This window comes from Rhinoraja longicauda, chromosome 20 (genome assembly GCF_053455715.1).
Source record: "Rhinoraja longicauda isolate Sanriku21f chromosome 20, sRhiLon1.1, whole genome shotgun sequence".
NCBI lineage: Eukaryota > Metazoa > Chordata > Chondrichthyes > Rajiformes > Arhynchobatidae > Rhinoraja > Rhinoraja longicauda.
The window spans coordinates 11,360,094-11,380,630 of record NC_135972.1 but is presented as its reverse complement, the minus strand read 5'-3'; the positions used below and the strand labels follow the sequence as shown (position 1 = coordinate 11,380,630).

The window sequence follows — 20,537 nt, the reverse complement described above, 5'->3', positions numbered from 1 at the left end:
GACTTGACCAAGTGCTTCTCATAAAAAAATGTAAATTTGTAAAGAGTAGACACCCAATAGCAGCTGCTTGTCCATTGTGACGTCACACGCTTTTCGCAACAATGTAGCAGCCATCTCACAGGGGCATTGTGACATCATAATCTGAAGACCTTCAATAAATCCGCACCACAGCGCCCCTTATAATTTAGGGGGGGGGGGAGCGCTTTAAAACCTCTGTAACTTAAAAAACATGCGACCGAATTAAATAAAAAACAATTTTCCAGCAGATAACCGCGTGGTGATTAAGGCGGTGCAAAAATCGTGGCGCTACGGTTCACCGTTTTGACGAAATCAGAGAAACCGCTGTTACGCGCATACATATATATATAACACAAGATCTGAGTTTTAGTAGTATACTAGAACAAGTGTGCCCGTTCAAAGTGGGCCCGTTGGGCCCGTCCCCACACCCCCCATTCTCTCCTCCCCCAGCCCCACTCTTACTCTCCAAGTGTGCCCGTTGGGCCCGTCCTCCTGATCTGTGTATGTCAAGTGACCACTATAACCTTCTTTTTTTTTTTTTTTTCCTAATCAGATGTGCAGCACTTTGGTCAACATGGGTTGTTTTTAAATGTGCTATATAAATATAATTGACTTGACTTGACTTGACTTGACTTGCAATAACAATTTAGCTTTTCGAAACAATGTAGCCGTCACAAGCTGAAAACTAAATCCTTTTCTGAAAACTTTTCGAAACAAATGTAGCCGTCACAAGCCACAAGCTGAAAACTAAATCTGCACCGCAGCGCCCCCTATAATTTAGGGGGGGGGGGAGCGCTTTAAAACCTCTGTAACTTAAAAAACATGCGACCGAATTAAATAAAAAACAATTTTGCAGCAGATAACCGCGTGGTGATTAAGGCGGTGCAAAAATCGTGGCGCTACGGTTCACCGTTTTGATGAAATCAGAGAAACCGCTGTTACGCGCATATATATATATATAACACAAGATCTGAGTTTTAGTAGTATACTAGAACAAGTTTGCCCGTTCAAAGTGGGCCCGTTGGGCCCGTCCCCACACCCCCCATTCTCTCCTCCCCCAGCCCCACTCTTACTCTCCAAGTGTGCCCGTTGGGCCCGTCCTCCTGATCTGTGTATGTCAAGTGACCACTATAACCTTCTTTTTTTTTTTTTTTCCTAATCAGATGTGCAGCACTTTGGTCAACATGGGTTGTTTTTAAATGTGCTATACAAATATAATTGACTTGACTTGACTTGACTTGACTTGCAATAACAATTTAGCTTTTCGAAACAATGTAGCCGTCACAAGCTGAAAACTAAATCCTTTTCTGGAAACTTTTCGAAACAAATGTAGCCGTCACAAGCCACAAGCTGAAAACTAAATCTGCACCGCAGCGCCCCCTATAATTTAGGGGGGGGGGGAGCGCTTTAAAACCTCTGTAACTTAAAAAACATGCGACCGAATTAAATAAAAAACAATTTTGCAGCAGATAACCGCGTGGTGATTAAGGCGGTGCAAAAATCGTGGCGCTACGGTTCACCGTTTTGATGAAATCAGAGAAACCGCTGTTACGCGCATATATATATATATAACACAAGATCTGAGTTTTAGTAGTATACTAGAACAAGTGTGCCCGTTCTATGCGGGCCCGTTGGGCCCGTCCCCACACCCCCCATTCTCTCTCCCCCAGACACACTCTTAGCATCAGTTAAAGGCCCGGGGGGGGGGGGGGGGGGGTGCGGGTGATCGGATCTGTGAGATCTCATCATTCAAAGGTCCGGGGGGGGGGGGATAGCGGGGAGATGTTTTTCCGGGTGTGGGAGAGAGGAGAGAAGCAAGGGGAGAGAGGAGAGGTGAGCCGGTGATCGCGGGCTGGCGCCGCTAACGGCATCCATTGTTTTGGTGCGAGTGAGGAGATGCCGCGCATGCGTGCTGAGTACAGAGTGAGGAGATTCCGCGCATGCGTACTGAGCACTGCCGGACCGCAGCGCCCCCCTTCTGTCAAAACTTCGATAAATGAGGGGGGGCAGCACTTTTAGACCTCTGTAACTTAAAAAATATGCGTCCGAATTAAATAAAAACAGCAGCGAACCGCATGCTGATTAAGGCGGTACAAAAATCGTGGCGCTACGGTTCACCGTTTTGCCGGAATTGCCTTCAGCCGACATCAGTGGAATATATATACAAACATCGCTTCAAGATCTGAGTTTTAGTAGTATATAAATAGATAGAAGATAGATAGATAGATAGATGGTCTAATAAGTATTTGACAACTCATTTTTCTTGTCAACTGTTTGCTGTTGAATGCATTAGCATTTGTATAGTGTTAGATATGTGTACTCTGTGGACCATATCCAGGACCGGACAACGTTTCCCTCTCTACCCTCAAGCTCTGTGCCGAACAACGGGCACCAGTCTACACAGACATTTTCATTGTCCATGCAAACCTGCACTGCCCCTGCCTGCTTCAAAGTCTCCACTATTGTGCCTGTACCCAAAAAACCAAGGATTACTGGCCTTAATGACTCAGGCCTGTCGCACTGGCCTCTGTAATCATGAAAACCCTTGAAAGACGTGCTGGCCCTCCTGAAAAATATCACAAACCCCCTGCTGGACCCCCTGCAGTTTGTATACCGGACTAATAGATCAGTGGATGACACAATCAACCTAGGCCCGCACTTCATCCTCCAGCACCCAGACCGCCAGGGGATCTATGCAAGGATTTTGTTTGTGGATTTTAGCTCTTCATTCAACACCATTGTGCCAGAGCTACTACACTCCAAACTCTCCCAGTTGACTGTGCCTGAACCCCTCTGTCAGTGGATCATCAACTTCCTGACAGACAGGAAGCAGCAAGTGAGGCTGGGAAAGCACATCTCGGGCCCGCTGACCCTCAGCATAGGAGCACCACAAGGCAGCATACTCTCCCCTCTCCTTTGCTCTCTCTACACCAACGACTGCACTTCCACAGACACCTCTGTCAAGCTTCTCAGGTTTGTGGACGACACAACCTTGATTGGACTGATCCAGGATGGGGAGGAATCTGCCTACAGACAAGAAGTGACACAGCTGGCAACAACTTGGAACTCAATGCTCTTAAGACAGTGGAATTTATTGTGAATTTTAAGAGAGCTCCCCCTTCCCTCTCCCCACACACCATCAACAACACCACAGTCACATCTGTGGAGTCATTTAAGTTCCTTGGAACCATCATATCCAGGGACCTAAAATGGGAGGCCACCATCGACTCCACCGTTAAAAAGGCCCAACAGAGGATGTACTTCCTGCGGCAGATGAGAAAACACAATCTGCCACAGGCAATGATGGTCCAATTTTATACTGCCATCATAGAGTCTGTCCTCACCTTCTCCATCATGGTCTTGTTTGGCTCAACCACCAAGCATGACATCTGCAGGCTGCAGCGCATTATTCGATCAGCTGAGAAGGTTGTTGGCTGCAACCTCCCCCCCCCCCCCCTCCTCATTGACGAGCTGTACACTGCAAGGGCCAGGAAGCGAGCGGGTAAGATCATCTCTGACCCCTCTGACCATGGCCCCAAACTCTTTGAAGCACTTCCCTCTGGGAGACGACTCCGCACTGTCAAAGCCGCCAAGCCAGGCATAAAAACAGCTTTTTTTCCCACGAGCAGTAGCTCTACTCAACAACCAAAAGTCTGTAGCCTCCTTTTGCTCTGGTATTTTATTTTATTCTTCACATGTTTAAATTATAATGGGTTTTTTAAAATTGTCTACTGTATATCGTGTTGTCATCCTTGTGAGCAAAGCACTGAGGCAAATTCCTTGTATATATACATATTTGGCTAATAAAATCTATTCAATTCAATTCAATTCAATAATTAATTCCTATTTTTCCCATCACTACAGCATAGGTTTAATTTTCTATTTCATATCTTGATATACCACAGAGGTAAACAGTTACTTGTGAAATATGTATTAACCCTGTATATATGTGAAAATAAGTTTGTGGTTGGATTAAGTTTAAATAGGTGTGTCACTTCAGAAAAATATAGATTTACATGCATTGTTAAGACCCATAGGAAACTGATACATACTGTGGAATCTTTTACACTTCTTAATCCAACACAAACAACCCAGTTTCATAACGGTATTGTATTTAGTTTAGATTCGAGATAAAGTGCGGAAACAGGCCCTTCTGCCCATCGAGTCCACACCGGCCAGCGATCTCTGCACATTAACACTATCCTAGTACACTAGGGACAATTTTTACATTTATACCAAGCCAATTAACCTACAAACCTGTACGTCTTTGGAGTGTGGGAGGAAACCGGAGTTCTCGGAGAAAACCCACGCAGGTCACGGGGAGAACATACAAACTCCGTACAGACAAGCACCTGTAGCTAGGATCGAACCCAGGTGTCTGGCACTGTAAGCGCTGTAAGACAGCAACCGCTGCGCCACTGTGCTGCCCTGACAGATTAATACGTAATTTAAAATTAAATGGCTGCAAATATATTTTTGGTTTTCGTCTGGACAAATTGAGGCACCCCATAAATATTATATCCTATGGATCCTGCAAATGATGGACATGACAAACTTCCAAAATAGAAACAGCAGTTAGGAGGGTTGGAGGAGAATCAGTCATCATACCTAAAGCTTCTCTAGCTTCATGGCAAGATGCCGGGGGCATGAGGAAGAAGAGGAGGAGTTGGAGCAGGAAAAGGGAGAAAGCAACTTCGATAGCACCTTCCAGTTCAGGCTGCTTCTTAAATACTCAACAATTATGATACCAGCATCTGCAGTGTAAATTCACCATTCTCTAAAAATTCCAAATTTCATCTTCTATGACTGACAATTGCAACTGGTAACCATAATGCCAAATGAAACCATCCCATATAGACAGCATTAAGAATGATTTTAATGGCATATTTCAGTGAATAATCATACTATATATTCTATCAAGGTTTTTATCTTCTGTATGCCTTTGGCTCTTGACTCCATCTTAGAATGAATAAAAGCAAATCTAGCTGATTGCCGAACAGAAAAAGCAAAGGCACTGATGCAGGAGCTGAATACTGTGCCTGAGAGGCAGGATGGTAATATTTGGCTCCGACGGAGCTCCTGTCATTATCTCAAAGGCTCTTGGTGTTCTCCTGAAGTTGAGATTGTTATGACATCCAGTAAATTCCTATGCACATTATAGTTCACAATGGCAGCAGTGTAAACCATCATGACAATCAGCTTTCTTTGCATGGTGTGAGCTTCCACAGCAGTATTTAGTCACTGATTAGTTATCGCCTATGCTCTAAAGGAAGTTGCAAAAGTAGCTTCAGCACATGCTTGGGGTCATAAATAAGATAATACAACTTCTGTGTTGGAAAGAATGGGCTCCGAGGTGCGGGAACAAATCCTCTCCAAAGTTGTACCTCAGTGAATGGATTTCCTTGTAGGACTCTTATGCTGCAAACCTTTTACTAAATTTACCCAACAGTTATAAAATTTTCCCTTGCTCTTCTTGTCTTCTGCTGAAGAAAATAATCAGACTGTCCAAGTATAAGATTCCAAGTAAATGAAGAAACAACAGGGGGAAATTAGTCTTGAGTGATCATACATTTGAGCAAATTAGCAGTAATATATCAATTCACTCCATTTTATTTTCACTGAATTTAATGGATAGATAATTGACTGCTGATTTACTCTTATTTAAACTGGGAGCAGCTGATTTGGCCCAACATCACTACAATTATGCATGACCAACAATAAATGTATCACTCAATAAAGTATGAGAGGAGAGGGAAAAGGAAAGATAAAGAGATTAAAATGTCAAAACCTACTCAGGGCTTAAATATTTTGAAAAAATTCTGTTAACTTACAAAGGCCGTCAGGATGAGTTGAGAAAAAAATGGTGCTGCCTGGTCCCCTAAAAAGGAAAGAAAGTCATGAAGTGTGATCATAAGCCTTTATATTAAAACAAACTGTATCATGCAACAATGTCATCAAACCCAGTCACAAAATAGCTACAGTGTTTGCCTTTATAACTGCGAGCTCCACTTGTCAAAGTAATTCAATATATAGGAAACAGAGACAGATCATCATGAAACTCAGTTTCTTAAGAATCTTGAGGAATCCGCGTGAATGAATACAAGTGAGGTGCTCGTGCCGTCCATTTTACCTTCCCCGGGAGTTCAGCTCGGTGATCATCGCAGCCGTCTATATTCCACCGCATGCGGACACCGACATGGCACTATCGGCCCTACACGATGTGTTGTGTCGACACCAAAACAAGAACCCTGATGCGACTGTGGTGGTGGCTGGAGATTTTAATAGGGCAAACCTCAAAAAGGTCATGCCTAACTTCTGCCAACACATCACGTGTGTCACCAGGGGGGAAAGAACTTTGGACCACTGCTACATGCCGTCCAGGAAAGGCTATAAGGGCCGTTTCGCTCCCTCCTTTTGGAAAATCTGACCACGCTACCATTTTCCTGCTGCCGGAGTATAAATAATGGATAGTACGGGAAATGGCGGTGACGAGGGACGTAAAGCGGTGGTCTGACCATTCAGAGGCCATGCTGCAAGATGCACTGGAATATGTTCCAAGCAAGTTCCAGAGACGTCAATTAGTTTGCGGAAGCGGTTACGGACTTCATTGCAACAATAGCCGATAACATCGTTCCCACGGTAAGGGTTAGCATCTTTCCTAATCAAAAACCCTGGGTGGACAGGTCTATTTGCGTTGCCTTGAATGCTCGCACCGCTGCTTACAACTCTGGCCTGGCATCCGGCAATATGGACGACTACAAGGTAGAGTCCTACCGACTGCGAAGGGTGGTGAAGGACGCAAAAAGGAGGTACAGGGACAGGATGGAGTTGCAGATGGAGCAGCAGGACACCAGGCAAGGGCTACAGACTAAAACTAACTACCGGTGCAGCCACCCCTCAACCGGAAGTGCCAGCACCTCCCTAGCTGATGACTTGAACTCCTTCTACGAGACGGGCAACATTACCCCTAGCTCGCCGTCTAAAAACAACACCGCCAGCGCACTGGCTAGTGAGGCTGGAGGGGGATCCACCGCTGGGGATGTGCACACATTCTCAGTGTCCGAGCATGACGTGAGGAGGGCTCTGATGCATGTGAACACGAGGAAAGCTGTAGGCCCAGATGGTATATCTGGGCGAGTACTAAAGTCTTGTGCCATTCAGCTTGCTCCAGTGCTCACCACAATATTCAACCTCTCCTTGGCCAAGTCCGTGGTCTCTGCATGCTTCAAAAGATCCATCATCGTACCAGTGCCAAAGAATGCCTCTCCAGCTTGTTTGAATGACTATCGACCGGTGGACCTCACCTCGGTGGTCATGAAATGCTTCGAGAGGCTGATCATGAACCACATCTGTGCCTTCCTCCCTCGCAATATGGACCTGCTGCTGTTCACATACCGTCCGAACAGATCCACAGATGATGCGGTCTCCCAGGTTCTGCACATCGCTCTCTCGCATCTTGACAGCCAGAAGGGGGGCTATGTGAGGATGCTGTTCATTGATTTTAGTTCAGCTTTCAATACAATAGTCCCCACCAGACTTGCTGAGAAGCTGCTGAAACTGGGGCTTAACACTCCCCTGTGTGCCTGGGTCCTGGACTTTCTCACCGCCAGGCCCCAAGTGGTCAAGATGGGGAGACATACTTCTGACCCCCTCACCCTGAACATAGGATCCCCCCAGGGTTGCGTCCTTAGCCCCCTACTGTACTCCCTGTACACAAATGACTGTGTGGCCAGGTTCAGCTCCAACTCCATCATCAAGTTTGCTGATGACACTGTGGTGGTGGGCCTGATCTCCGATAACGACGAGAAGGCCTACCAGGAGGAGATGGCTGATCTAGCACTCTGGTGTCAGGACAATAGCCTCCTCTTGAATGTCACTAAAACAAAGGAGCTGATTGTAGACTTTAGAAGGGCTCAACATCCGAGGACGTACACGCCACTGGAGTTAAATGGGACTGCTGTGGACACGGTGAGCAGCTTTAAATACCTGGGAGTCCACATCACAGAGGATCTGGCATGGACAACACACATTGCCATACTGGTGAGTAAGGCAAGGCAGCGCCTTTACCACCTCAGACAGTTGAGGAAATTTAGAGTCTCTCTGAGGATCCTTCAGTGCTTTTACTCTGGGGCTGTAGAAAGCATCTTGTCCGGGAACATCACAATCTGGTTTGGGAACAGCTCTGCCCAGGACCGGAAGGCTCTGCGGAGAGTAGTGCATTCGGCTGAATGCACTATAGGAACTACACTCGCCCCCCTGCAGGACCTATACGTCAGGAGGTGCAGATCCAGAGCCAGCAACATTATGGGGGACCCCTACCACCCCAGCAATGGACTGTTCCAGCTGCTACGGTCAGGCAAACGCCTCCACTGTCACGCTGTGAAAACAGAGAGGATGAGATGGAGTTTCTTCCCACAGACCATCAGGACTGTTAACTCTCATATCACCAAGGACTAATTTAATTTACTGTATTAATTTATTTTTTGTGTTAACATTTTTTTTTTCTATTCTGTTTTGTAGTTTAGCACAATCCGCAGGTGTTGCCACTTTCATTTCACTGCACATCTTGTATATGTATGTGACAAATAAACTTGATTTGACTTGAGATAAGTAATTACATGGCTTGAGGAACTGAATGGCTGAGTTCTGTTCTTTAGAATAGTTCACCACAGAAACAGCCCCTTCGGTCCTCAATATCCATGATTTATGCCTAGATAAACTAATCTCACCTGCCTGCACATGATCAATATCCCTCCATTCCTTCCATATCCATGAGCCTATCTAAAAGCTTCTTCAACATAACTTCAAGATATACCTGCCTTCACCACCATCAGGCACCCACCATTGTCGGTGTAAAAGACTTGCCCTGCACATTCCCTTTAAACTTTGTGTAGGAAGGAACTGCAGATGCTGGTCTGCACTGAAGATAGACACAAAATATTGATCCCAACAATTTCAGATAACCACGTCCTCCACACAGCATCAAAATTGGCCAGTTCTCATGAAAGATCATCAACCCATAATATCAACGCCACTTTTTCTCTTTCCACAGCTAATCTGTGATCTGCCAAGACTTTCCAATTTTCTCTTTTATTGGAGATTTCCAGCAACTGCAGTCTTTTTTATCTTGCCATTTCAACACTTCTTTTCTCATTTATTTTCTACTTATACCACCATCAGATAGAGCAGCTGCAATAAACAAGTCTTTACCACAAGCACCACCCCATCTCTCTTGGCCTCCTTCCAATCACAGACTTGCCTTTAATGCTCTATCTTTCACCCTTTACTGCAACTTAAGTTTCCTTTCCCAACTTCCCCTGGTTTTGATGAAAGTCATGAAACAGAAATGCTGAACATTTCTCTCTCCACAGGTGCTGTCAGGTCAGAGCTTTTCCTGTCTTTTCTATGTCCAGTATTTACAGGGGTTTTTTATCCTTTCAAAGGAATTGGCAACATTTCTATTTCAAAATGATGACTCTGCAGGTGGGCATCATTCACCTCACCGGGAAAAAATTATCACCAGTTTTTTTTTTTAAAGTTCATATTAAGAGGATCAATCCAAAGTAAGTTCCAAATTATTTTGAATATTTGTTGATAAGCACTCAATACCAACTGCAAAACCTTTGGGTGACAATTTCAAGCCAAACAATATTCTAAAGTCAAAGATAGACACAAAACGCTGGAGTAACTCAGCGGGACAGGCAGTCGAGACCTTTCTTCACCCGAAACGTCACCCATTCCTTCTCTCCAGAGATGATGCCTGGTCCGCTGAGTTACTCCAGCTTTTTGTGTCTATCTTCAGTTTAAACCAGCATCTGCAAGTGCTTCTTATACAATATTCAAAAGTCATTTACATCGGGACTAGCCTGGGATCATTAGTAACATGATACCTCCTGCCCAACACCTCCTCCTCACTCAATTCCTACCTCCACACACTCATCCCACTTCTCTTCCAACTATCTCCTAATTCTACCTATGACTGACCACAAAACCTTGGTAAACACACGAAGAACCACCATCTCTTTCCTTTCCTTTCCTCAACCCTCAGTTGTTTCATTCCATCTGAGATTAATTTATAGGTCACTTAAACCTCCCATCTGCCAAAAAAAACCTCACCTGTATCCATTTGTCCCTTGCCAGGCTTTGTCGCTGCATATCTCTCCTTTCCAGCTTTCTCTCCACTACTCCTATCAGCCACAAGAAGATCCTGATCCAAAACATTGACTGTCCATTCCATCCACAGATGCTGCCTGACCTGCCAAATTCCTCCAACACTTTGTGCTTTGCTCAGGATTCCATTATCTTGTGTCTCCAACAAACTAGAAGGTGCAAGGTTTAATGGACCTTGTCTTTCCCTGCCTGTCATTGCTTCACAATGAACAGCAAGATGAAAAAGTAAATAATATTGTTAAAAGAAAGGAAGGTTGGAAAGAAAATTATGTCGAAAAGTGTCTTCATTTTTCTGTTTCTGGGGTGCTTTTTTATTTGACACAATAACAAAATGCTTTGAATGTTGCAATTTCCTGAAGTCTTATAAATTGTTGCTAAAAAAGGCATTCCAAATCATTAAGATAAGGTAAATTGCAAATCTGCAACTTACCATGAAAAGCCATACACGAATTGATGGATTTTTTTCCACGTTTCACCAAAATTTTGAGAAAACCAAAGGTCGTGCTGCAGCAGGAGGAAAAGATGGCAAAGTGAGAGCCGATTCCAAATGTCCCAACACAACACAGAGCAGCCTTCAGAATTACTAACCCGCCTCCCTCCCTCCCTCCCCACCACCCATCCCTCCACACCCTGAAACATGCGCAGCCAGTCATGGTGGAGGCAGGTGCAAACTTTATAAATGCAACGTGACTTTTGGCTCGGACTTTACTTACATCAGTGCTGTAGGCCAGTAGGTGGTTGGAAAGGTTGGAGTGATAGACCATCGGCAGGCTGGGGTGGAAGGGAAGAAGGATGGAATGAAATGACATTCCAGAATCGGATGACCGCAATATTATGCCACCTCGTTTAGAATATTTGGACTCATCAGCTGTCAGAATGACCTAGCGGTTGAAGAAAAAAGAGCATTTTAATAATATGTCTAATTATTTCCCGTTTTTTTTAAAGAGAAAAACTGATACCTAACATCTCAAAAATCCCACCTTCTTTGAATGCTCCGGTCCAACATTAATTCCAAATTCTTTCCGTATGTAATAGCTCTTGAGTACGGTTGATATATCAGTAAATGTTTTCCCATAATCCGTACTGTAATTTAAAAAGACAGCAAATATTTTATTCTGAATGGAAACATGGATGCATTTAAAAGAAAAAGCTCAATAGTTCTATGGTACTTTATTGCCACATCTACCTAAGTAGAGTGAAATTATTTGGTTTGCATACAATTTAGTAAAATCATACTATGCATAAGCACAATCAGAAGCCCAAGTATAAGGGTGGAGAGGGAGGGGAGGTGTTTGTAAAAGTTACCCAAAATTAGAGAATTCAATGCTCATACAATCAGGTGCTGTTCTTCCAATTTGCGTGTGGCTTCACTCTGGCAATCGATGAGACCCACGACAGAAAGGTCAGTATGAGAATGGGAAAGGGAGTTCAAGTGGCTCGCAACCAGGAGATCCAGTAGACCTTGACGGACCTGGCATAACCGATAACCTCAGGCAAGGAGCATAGATGACAATAATAAAACAATACTAATAACAAATCACCCCAATATTAAATTGCTAGTTTTTCTGTTTCATGTTCAAATAAAAAGGATTCCCGCATACCAATTTGCTGGTTGTCAATTCGTTGTAACAAGATAATGATAAACATAATCTGCTTTTAATAAAGATGCGAGAAAAATACAATTAGATTCCTCTACAGTTCCTTTTCTTTGAATATGGCGTGCATATTTGGTTTGCACATTTGCAGGTTTAATATGGCTTGTCCAACAGAAATACATTTTAACTGATGACTGCTGGATTCTCTAGTTCAAGATAGTAAAAGTTGAGTAGACTTTTATTCTTTATGGGTTGGATCAGTTCTTTTTCACTTCTCTCTATTTTGTTAGTCCCGTAGGATAGAGGAAGACTTTCCTACATTTTGGTTCTGTGGCTGATGAGGCCAAAGTGGGACTTGCATATGGTGCAATAGTTTATTTATACTGTAACTTAGGTCCTCTCTGGTGAGAAACCTGCTGAGGCAGTGTTGCTGCCTTGCATGACACAAGTCTAGACTAGCATTGTATCCGTTGTGGACATATTTGTTATAGACAATAGACAATAGGTGCACGAGTAGGCCATTCGGCCCTTCGAGCCAGCTCCGCCATTCACCGTGATCATGACTGATCATCCACACTCAGTACCCCGTTCTTGCCTTCTCCCCATATCCCTTGACTCCGCTATCCTTAAGAGATCTATCTAACTCTCTCTTGAAAGCATCCAGGAATTGATCTCCACTGCCTTCTGAGGCAGAGAGTTCCACAGCTTCACAACTCTCTGAGTGAAAATGTTTTTCCTCATCTCCATTCTAAATGACCTACCCCTTATTCTTAAACTGTAGCCCCTGGTTCGGGACTCCCCCAACATCAGGAACATGTTTCCTGCCTCTAGCAAGTCCAATCCCTTAATAATCTTATATGTTTCAATAAGATCCCTTCTCATCCTTCTAAATTCCAGAGTATACAAGCCCAGTCACTCCAGTCTTTCAACATATGACATTCCGGGAATTAACCTTGTGAACCTTATGATGGCAATTTGCATAATATCAGGAAGCATTTTCAAGATGGTGGCACATTTTTGTGTGCATCAAATTGGTGATAGATGCTCCACAGTTGAAGAATGTTGTAAGGTTAGACAAAGCATTTGTATATATAGTGGATGCAATTTCCTTGCAGCTGTCATGTGAGAAGATCACTTCCACTGTATCTCTTGAAGGATGGGAATCACACTGTGCTTCACAAAGCAGCTCTACGGCACTGAGAGGAGATGGTTGACAAAGGCCCGGGAGATCCTGGAACTCAAATGCAAAGCTTTCATGGATTGGAAACCACATTTCAAGGGAAAAGCTTTTGCAGTACCTGAAGGCCAAGAGATAATCCATAATCTAAAGGCTGTTAAGGGCTTTAAATCACTGATAATGATGGCAAGCTGATGCAATTCTATGTCATTATTATGGAAAATTGTGGCCCAAGCAATGAGGAACCCACTGCGTTGAAAATCAAGAAAAGAGATGAAATTAAGAACAGATGGACAATATTGACCCATCTGGAAGAAATACTTCGAAGAGCTGCCCATATGTGACTCTGTCCTCAATGTGGCCAGTTGTGCCTCTATTCTACAACAAACTATCCAATCCACCCATGCTGCCATTCCTAACCGACCAGGAATCAAAAAGCCCATATGCCAACTGAAAAGCAACAAGGCTTTTGGAGCAAGCATTCCATCTGAAGCAGTGAATAACTTCAGTCACAATTTCACAATCGTATCTTCCAAAAGTGGAAAGAGGAGGGCATGCAGTGGACATTAGAGAGGCTGCAATCATGACCCCTTACAGAAAGGAAGCAATTGTGATTGCGTTATTTACTGCTACCTGTTACAGGGAAGATCAACGCCAGGGTCCTTGGATGAATCATGATGTGAGAAGGGGGAACCAGAATAATGCAAGAAAACTGCATACTGCCACAGTCACAGTCAACAGCAACCTCGTGAATAGCATTTACAATGAGAGATCAGCATTTCTCAGCACCAGTACTTGGTGGTGACAGGATTTTCCTTTCTTTGTCTCTACAGTATTAATGTGTTTGCTGCAGTCACCTTTGAGAAAGTTCAATAGAAATTATTATGCATGAGTTGTCATATCAGAACTAATGCTCAATGATGCAAAGCCTAATCTCTTTGACTTCACCCTCCCCACATTCCACGCGCCTCCCAGTCTTTGAAATGTACTGTTAGAAGACTGTGTTGTGTTAGTTATTTTATTTTGACAGGTGATCAATAAAACCCATAGAGCTGTGCATTTCTAAAGGTGAAAAAGGTTTAATTCTTAAAATAAATCTTTTGCATTCAGCAAGGTGCAATAATAAAATGTATTGGTGTGCCTTGCCCGGTTGAATCTTTCACATTTACTCTGTAACATGGAGCAGGTCGTGGATGCTTTATGATCCTCTGAGCTCTACGACCAATCCCTTGGCCATTAACTACTTGTTTACAGCTCATTCAGTTGACCTCACATTGGAGCTGCTTGTGTATAACAAGTAGAATTGCTAAAATTAACTTAACATTGCAAACCTGAGATTATCTCACTATGAAATTTCCTCCCTAATGATCTCCACCTACACTTTCCATTAAGATCCACCCACACAAAACCCCACTTCTTTGTACTTGTTTCTAATCATTCCTCCTTTACATGGAGATGCCCCAATGACATGTCTTGGAATGTTTTATTCAAAAGAAAAGTTGCTGCTGAATTGCCAGTTACTTATTGTCATCCATTATGGTACTATATGCATCGGGTTTATGCTACACGGTAAATACCAATGAGGACATCGATCTGTATCCTCCCAAGACATGAACAAGGCTTTATCGAGAGAGTATATCAGCATTAACACATGGGTAAATCTGGACGAGCGTGCAAATTCAGTATTAAAGACAGTTGAACACCCTGTCTCATCATCTTTTACGCACTGCACCTGAGAAAATGACAATAGTGACGGGGTGGACTTCAGGCAGATCATGATAATGATAGAGATTCACATATAGTATCATTTTTTTCTGTTAATTATGTCAATGGCAACCTCCAGTAATAATAATCAATCACCTCAAAGAGGCATAAAGGAGGCAGCAAAGCAATGCTTGCACAGCCTAACATGCTTGGGACCGCTAAATACATTCTCTACTTCTTCCAAGTATGTCAGATCTCCATCAGAAAGTTAATTGCTACTAGACACAATTTAGAAACTAAATAATTTACTTCACCTGTCATCATCCAGTAAGGGTTTGTAATGAAAGAGAAAAATTATAATGAAGGAGTCAAGTCAAGTCAATTTTATTTGTATAGAACATTTAAAAACAACCCACGTTGACCAAAGTGCTGTACATCAGTTCAGGTACTAAGAAACGAACATACAATGGCACACAAACACAACAGCACATACATAAACAGTTTACAGCGCCCCCTCAGAGGGCCTCAAACGCTAGGGAGTAGAAATAGGTTTTGAGCCTGGACTTAAAGGAGTCGATGGAGGGGGCAGTTCTGATGGGGAGAGGGATGCTGTTCCACAGTCTAGGAGCTGCAACTGCAAAAGCACGGTCACCCCTGAGCTTAAGCCTAGACCGCGGGATAGTGAGTAGCCCCAAGTCAGCCGACCTGAGGGACCTGGAGATAGAGTGGTGGGTTAGAAGATTTTTGATATGGGGGGGGGGGGCAAGCCCATTTAGGAGAAAAGGGTAAAATAGGAATTCCCTCTGTATTATTTAACGCATTTCACAGCATCTATCTTATATTATTATATTACTAAAACTATCATCTTGTCTGGTCTTTGTTTGTACGTACCCTAAATACAGCCAAAACAGTGCACGATAGTGCAACAATTTTAGGCCCACCTTACTCACCCCATTGGCCTGCAGTTCAAATGGTTGTTATATTTGAAAAGTTATTCACTTTTTAAACTTTAATAAATCACTTTTTAAACTTTAATAATTCGCTCCCAATTGCCCTGCCAGTCAGCCGCGCCTGCGCAGTATACCTCCGTGTTCGACGTCACAATGGGAACCAAACGGGTCCGCCCCTGCGCAGTTGGGGCCTGTTGATCTAATACTTACGTAAAATGGCCACAGGATCCAAGCTTGCGCAGTTGGGAGAGGGTTGCCGCTCGGAGGGGGGCGGGATACACCCAAGTTACGGGAGTGGCGGCTAACGGGGGGGGGGGGGGGTGAGGAGAGCTCTCCTGCTGCTGGCCGCCGCGATGGCCGCCCGGGGCCGGGGTGAGTGGCTCCCTCTCCCCTTTTCTCTCCCCCACCCCCCCCCGCCCTCGGCCCCGGGGGACACTCCCTGGCCAGCAACAGGTCCATGGGTTGTCAGTTGGGGGAGAGTTGCCGGACCCGCAGGAGAGGTTTGGACCCAATGGGGATGCCAGGCCCGCAAGAGAAGTTTGGACACAGGGTTGCTGGGCCCGCAGGAGAGGTTTGTATGCAGGGTTGCTGGGCCCGCAGGAGAGGTTTGTATGCAGGGTTGCTGGGCCCGCAAGAGAGGTTTGGACGGAGGGTTGCTGGGCCCGCAGGAGAGGTTTGTATGCAGGGTTGCTGGGCCCGCAGGAGAGGTTTGGACGGAGGGTTGCTGGGCCCGCAGGAGAGGTTTGGATGCAGGGTTGCTGGGGGGAGAGTTGCCGGACCCGCAGGAGAGGTTTGGACCCAACGGGGGTTGATAGGCCCACAGGAGAGGTATGGACAGAGTGTTGCTGGGCCCGCAGGAGAGGTTTGGCCCCAACGGGGGTTGCTGAGCCCGCAGGAGAGGTTTGGGCCCAACGGGTCCACGCCCGTCTAGTCTGCTATAAATGTCACAGCTGCAAAACAAAATCAACATTTACATCCAAGCTATGTTATTTACTAGTACCCTGCGTCCTAATTTAAGAATTGGCATGCAGAGTGGACATGTTCTCAAAATCCAATGCGCTTTTTCATCTGTAGATGGCTCTCGACCCAAAGCGTCACCTATTCCTATTCTCCAGAGATGCTGTCTGACCCTGACCCGCTGAATTACTCCAGCTTTTTGTGTCTATACTAATTTTCTCTCATTTGAAGCATTGAAATCTCATTCGCCCCTCACACCCCCTCCCCCTCCCGAGTCGGTTTACCAATTCCACGGCCCTCCACATTGTTTCTCTTGAGATCACACCTTCCCTAGCCAACAATGCAGCCAAGGGAACGCCTTGCCCGAGGTCATTTGTGGTTGTCCCTAATTGATCCTCGTTTATTCACACCTCCAGCTCTTCACCTCCCTCCTCCCTTCCTCACCCTCCACTTTCACTGAAGAAGAGTCCCAACGTTTTCTCCAGAGATGCATGCTGCCTGACCTAATGAGTTACTCCAGCACTTTGTGTCTAATTTAGATTAAACATGTGCCCACTTCAAACTATTGTCAATCATGCAGCTCTTCAGAAAATGCATTGGCCTGCATTGCTAGATAAATGGTTCCATTACAATCTGTAGATCAAACATAAGGTAATGTTTTTTGACAGATAAGGATCTGATACCACCAGGTTTAGACCCATGTTGAAGACAACATTTCTACATCTGTCAGACACTCATGATAGGGCATAATGTCATTTAGACAATAGACAATAGGTGCAGGAGTAGGCCATTCAGCCCTTCGAGCCAGTACCACCATTCAATGTGATCATGACTGATCATTCTCAATCAGTACCCCGTTCCTGCCTTCTCCCCATGCCCCCTGACTCCGCTATCCTTAAGAGCTCTCTCTAGAATGCATTCTATCTAGCTCTCTCTTGAATGCATTCAGAGAATTGGCCTCCACTGCCTTCTGAGGCAGTGAATTCCACAGATTTACAACTCTCTGACTGAAAAAGTTTTTCCTCATCTCCGTTCTAAATGGTCTACCCCTTATTCTTAAACTGTGGCCCCTGGTTCTGGACTCCCCCAACATTGGGAACATGTTTCCTGCCTCTAACGTGTCCAACCCCTTAATAATCTTATATGTTTCGATAAGATCCCCTCTCATCCTTCTAAATTTCTTACCAATTGCGCTCTCAGAAAAGTTTTATCTAATTCAAACAAATCAGATACTGCTGAACGACACCAAAAACCATGTAAGAAACGTATGATTTCCATCACCTGGATGTACACAATCGTCAAACGCATAGGTAAACCATCATTCCCAAGTTTCCCTCAAAAGTCACATCATATCACGATGGTCACATATTGCCATTCTTTCATTATTACAGAGGTAATATTCCTCAATTCACAGGAAGGGCCAAATGGTTTCCTTTTTATGATTCAATTCTAAAACAGTACCTAGGAAGTCAAGAATTAAGTGTGTTTATTTATCATTTATCATTTGCACCATATAGGAACTGGAAGAAAGAGTTTCTTATATTTCAGGCACATTTGATACAATGACAAGAAATCACACACATATACAATAAATGATCAGTTAATAAATGAGATTACAGTATTGCAAAAATCAAAGTATATAGTGCTCTGTGTACAGAGTTTGTACGTTCTCCCTGTGATCACGTGGGGTTTTTTCAGGTGCTCCGGTTTCCTCGGTAGTGGGGAAAATGCTAGAGTCAGTTATTAAAGATGTGACAAAGTCAGCATGGATTTACAAAAGGCAAATCATGTCTGACGAATCTTATAGAATTTTTCGAGGATGTAACTAGTAGAGTGGATAAGGGAGAACCAGTCGATGTGTTATATCTGGACTTTCAGAAGGCCTTCGACAAGGTCCCACATAGGAGATTGGTGTACAAACTTAAAGCACACGGTATTGAGGGTTCAGTGTTGAGGTGGATAGAAAATTGGTTGGCGGACAGGAAGCAAAGAGTAGGAATAAACGGGTCCTTTTCGGAATGGCAGGCAGTGACTAGTGGGGTACCGCAAGGCTCAGTGCTGGGACCCCAGTTATTTACAGTGTATATTAATGATTTGGACGAGGGAATTGAATGCAACATCTCTAAGTTTGCGGATGACACGAAGCTGGGTGGCAGTGTTAGCTACGAGGAGGATGCTAGGAGGCTGCAGAGTGACTTGGATAGATTAGGCGAGTGGGCAAATGCATGGCAGATGCAATATAATGTGGATAAATGTGAGGTTATCCACTTTGGCGGCAAGAACAGGAAAGCAGAGTATTACCTGAATGGTGAACGATTAGGAGAAGGGGAGATGTAACGTGACCTGGGTGTCATGTTGCACCAGTCATTGAAAGCAAGCGTGCAGGTGCAGCAGGCAGTGAAGAAAGCGAATGGTATGTTGGCATTCATAGCAAGAGGATTTGAATTTAGGAGCAGGGAGGTTCTACTGCAGTTGTACAGGGCCTTGGTGAGACCGCACCTGGAGTATTGTGTGCAGTTTTGGTCTCCTAATCTGAGGAACGATGTTCTTGCCTTAGAGGGAGTACAGAGAAGGTTCACTAGATTGATCCCTGGGATGGCGGGACTTTCATATGAAGAAAGACTGGATAGACTAGGCTTGTACTCGCTGGAATTTAGAAGACTGAGGGGGGATCTTATAGAAACATATAAAATTCTTAACGGGTTGGAGAGGCTAGATGCGGGAAGATTGTTCCCGATGTTGGGGGAGTCCAGAACCAGGGGTCACAGCTTAAGGATAAGGGGGAAGTCTTTTAGGACCGAGATGAGAAAACATTTCTTCACACAGTGAGTGGTGAGTCTGTGGAATTCAGAAGGTAGTTGAGGCCAGTTCATTGGCTATATTTAAGAGGGAGTTAGATGTGGCCCTTTTTGCTAAAGGGATCAGGGGGTATGGAGAGAAGTCAGGTACAGGTTACTGAGCTGGATGATCAGCCATGATCATATTGAATGGCGGTGCAGGCTCGAAGGGCCAAATGGCCTACTCCTGCACCTATTTTCTATGTTTCTATGTTTCTCCCACACTCCAAAGACGTACAGATTTGTAAATTAATTGGTTTCGGTAAAACATTTAAAAGTGTACCTAGTGTGTAGGATAGTGTTAGTGTACGGGTTGATCATCGGTCAGCACGGACTAGGTGGGCCAAAGGGCCTGTTTCCAGGCTGCATCTCTAAATTGTAAAGTAAAAGAAAGAAGACTTTGCAAAATGGGGAACAAAACAAGTCCATTGTAGTGCAAGAGTTGATGCATTATGCTCCGTGGTCGAGGTAGGATTAGGATTGTGCAGGTTGGTTTAGGAGCTAATAGTTGTAAGAAAGTGGTTGTTGCTGAACCTGGTAGGGTGCAACTTCAGGCTTCTGTACCTCCTAGCTGATGGTATCAACAAGAAGCGAGCATGATCCAGTTGATGGGAATACCTTGATGATGTACCTGTTTGAGGCAGCGCCTCATGTACATGCATTCGATGGTGGGGAGGGCCATGAGTATGATAGACCAGTAGTGTTTAGGGTTGTGAAGGGCAGTTCAAGAACCTTGATAGTTGATGGGAAGAAGCTGTTCTTGAATCTGGAGATGACGATTCCCAAGCGTCTGCACCTTTTTCTCCATTGCAGCATTGAGAAGAGAATATGGCCAGGGTCTTGTGGCTTTTTGATTATATAAGCTACCTTCTTGAGCCAGTGCTTCCTGTAGATCTCTTTGATGTCCACCACTTTCTGCAACCTCCTTCTTGAGCAATCAAATTTCCAATCCAGGCCGTGATGCATCCATGCATGATCTCCACCACAGAGATGTAGTATCTTCATTAGTAATTTAAGAAGGTTACACATCTCGATTTCAACATCTTAGGGAGGGCAGTAAGTGTCCAGTTGCCAGCATAGACCATAATTCCAACATTTATTAGAAATTCTACATCTTTCATTTAAATCT

The 20,537-nt window shown here is 44.3% G+C and overlaps 1 protein-coding gene across 1 annotated transcript in view; it reads right to left on the bottom strand.

Moving 5' to 3' along the window:
- The window catches only part of LOC144603563 (sortilin-like), a 120,624-nt gene that overhangs the window by 49,317 nt on the left and 50,770 nt on the right, over positions 1 to 20,537 (bottom strand). Inside the window, exons 4-7 of the mRNA XM_078416947.1 lie at positions 11,169 to 11,271; positions 10,902 to 11,069; positions 10,619 to 10,692; positions 5,850 to 5,896 (exon numbers count right to left, since the gene is read on the bottom strand). Of these exons, the coding sequence (XP_078273073.1) occupies positions 5,850 to 5,896; positions 10,619 to 10,692; positions 10,902 to 11,069; positions 11,169 to 11,271 (392 nt within the window). The remainder of the gene's footprint in view (positions 1 to 5,849; positions 5,897 to 10,618; positions 10,693 to 10,901; positions 11,070 to 11,168; positions 11,272 to 20,537) is intronic.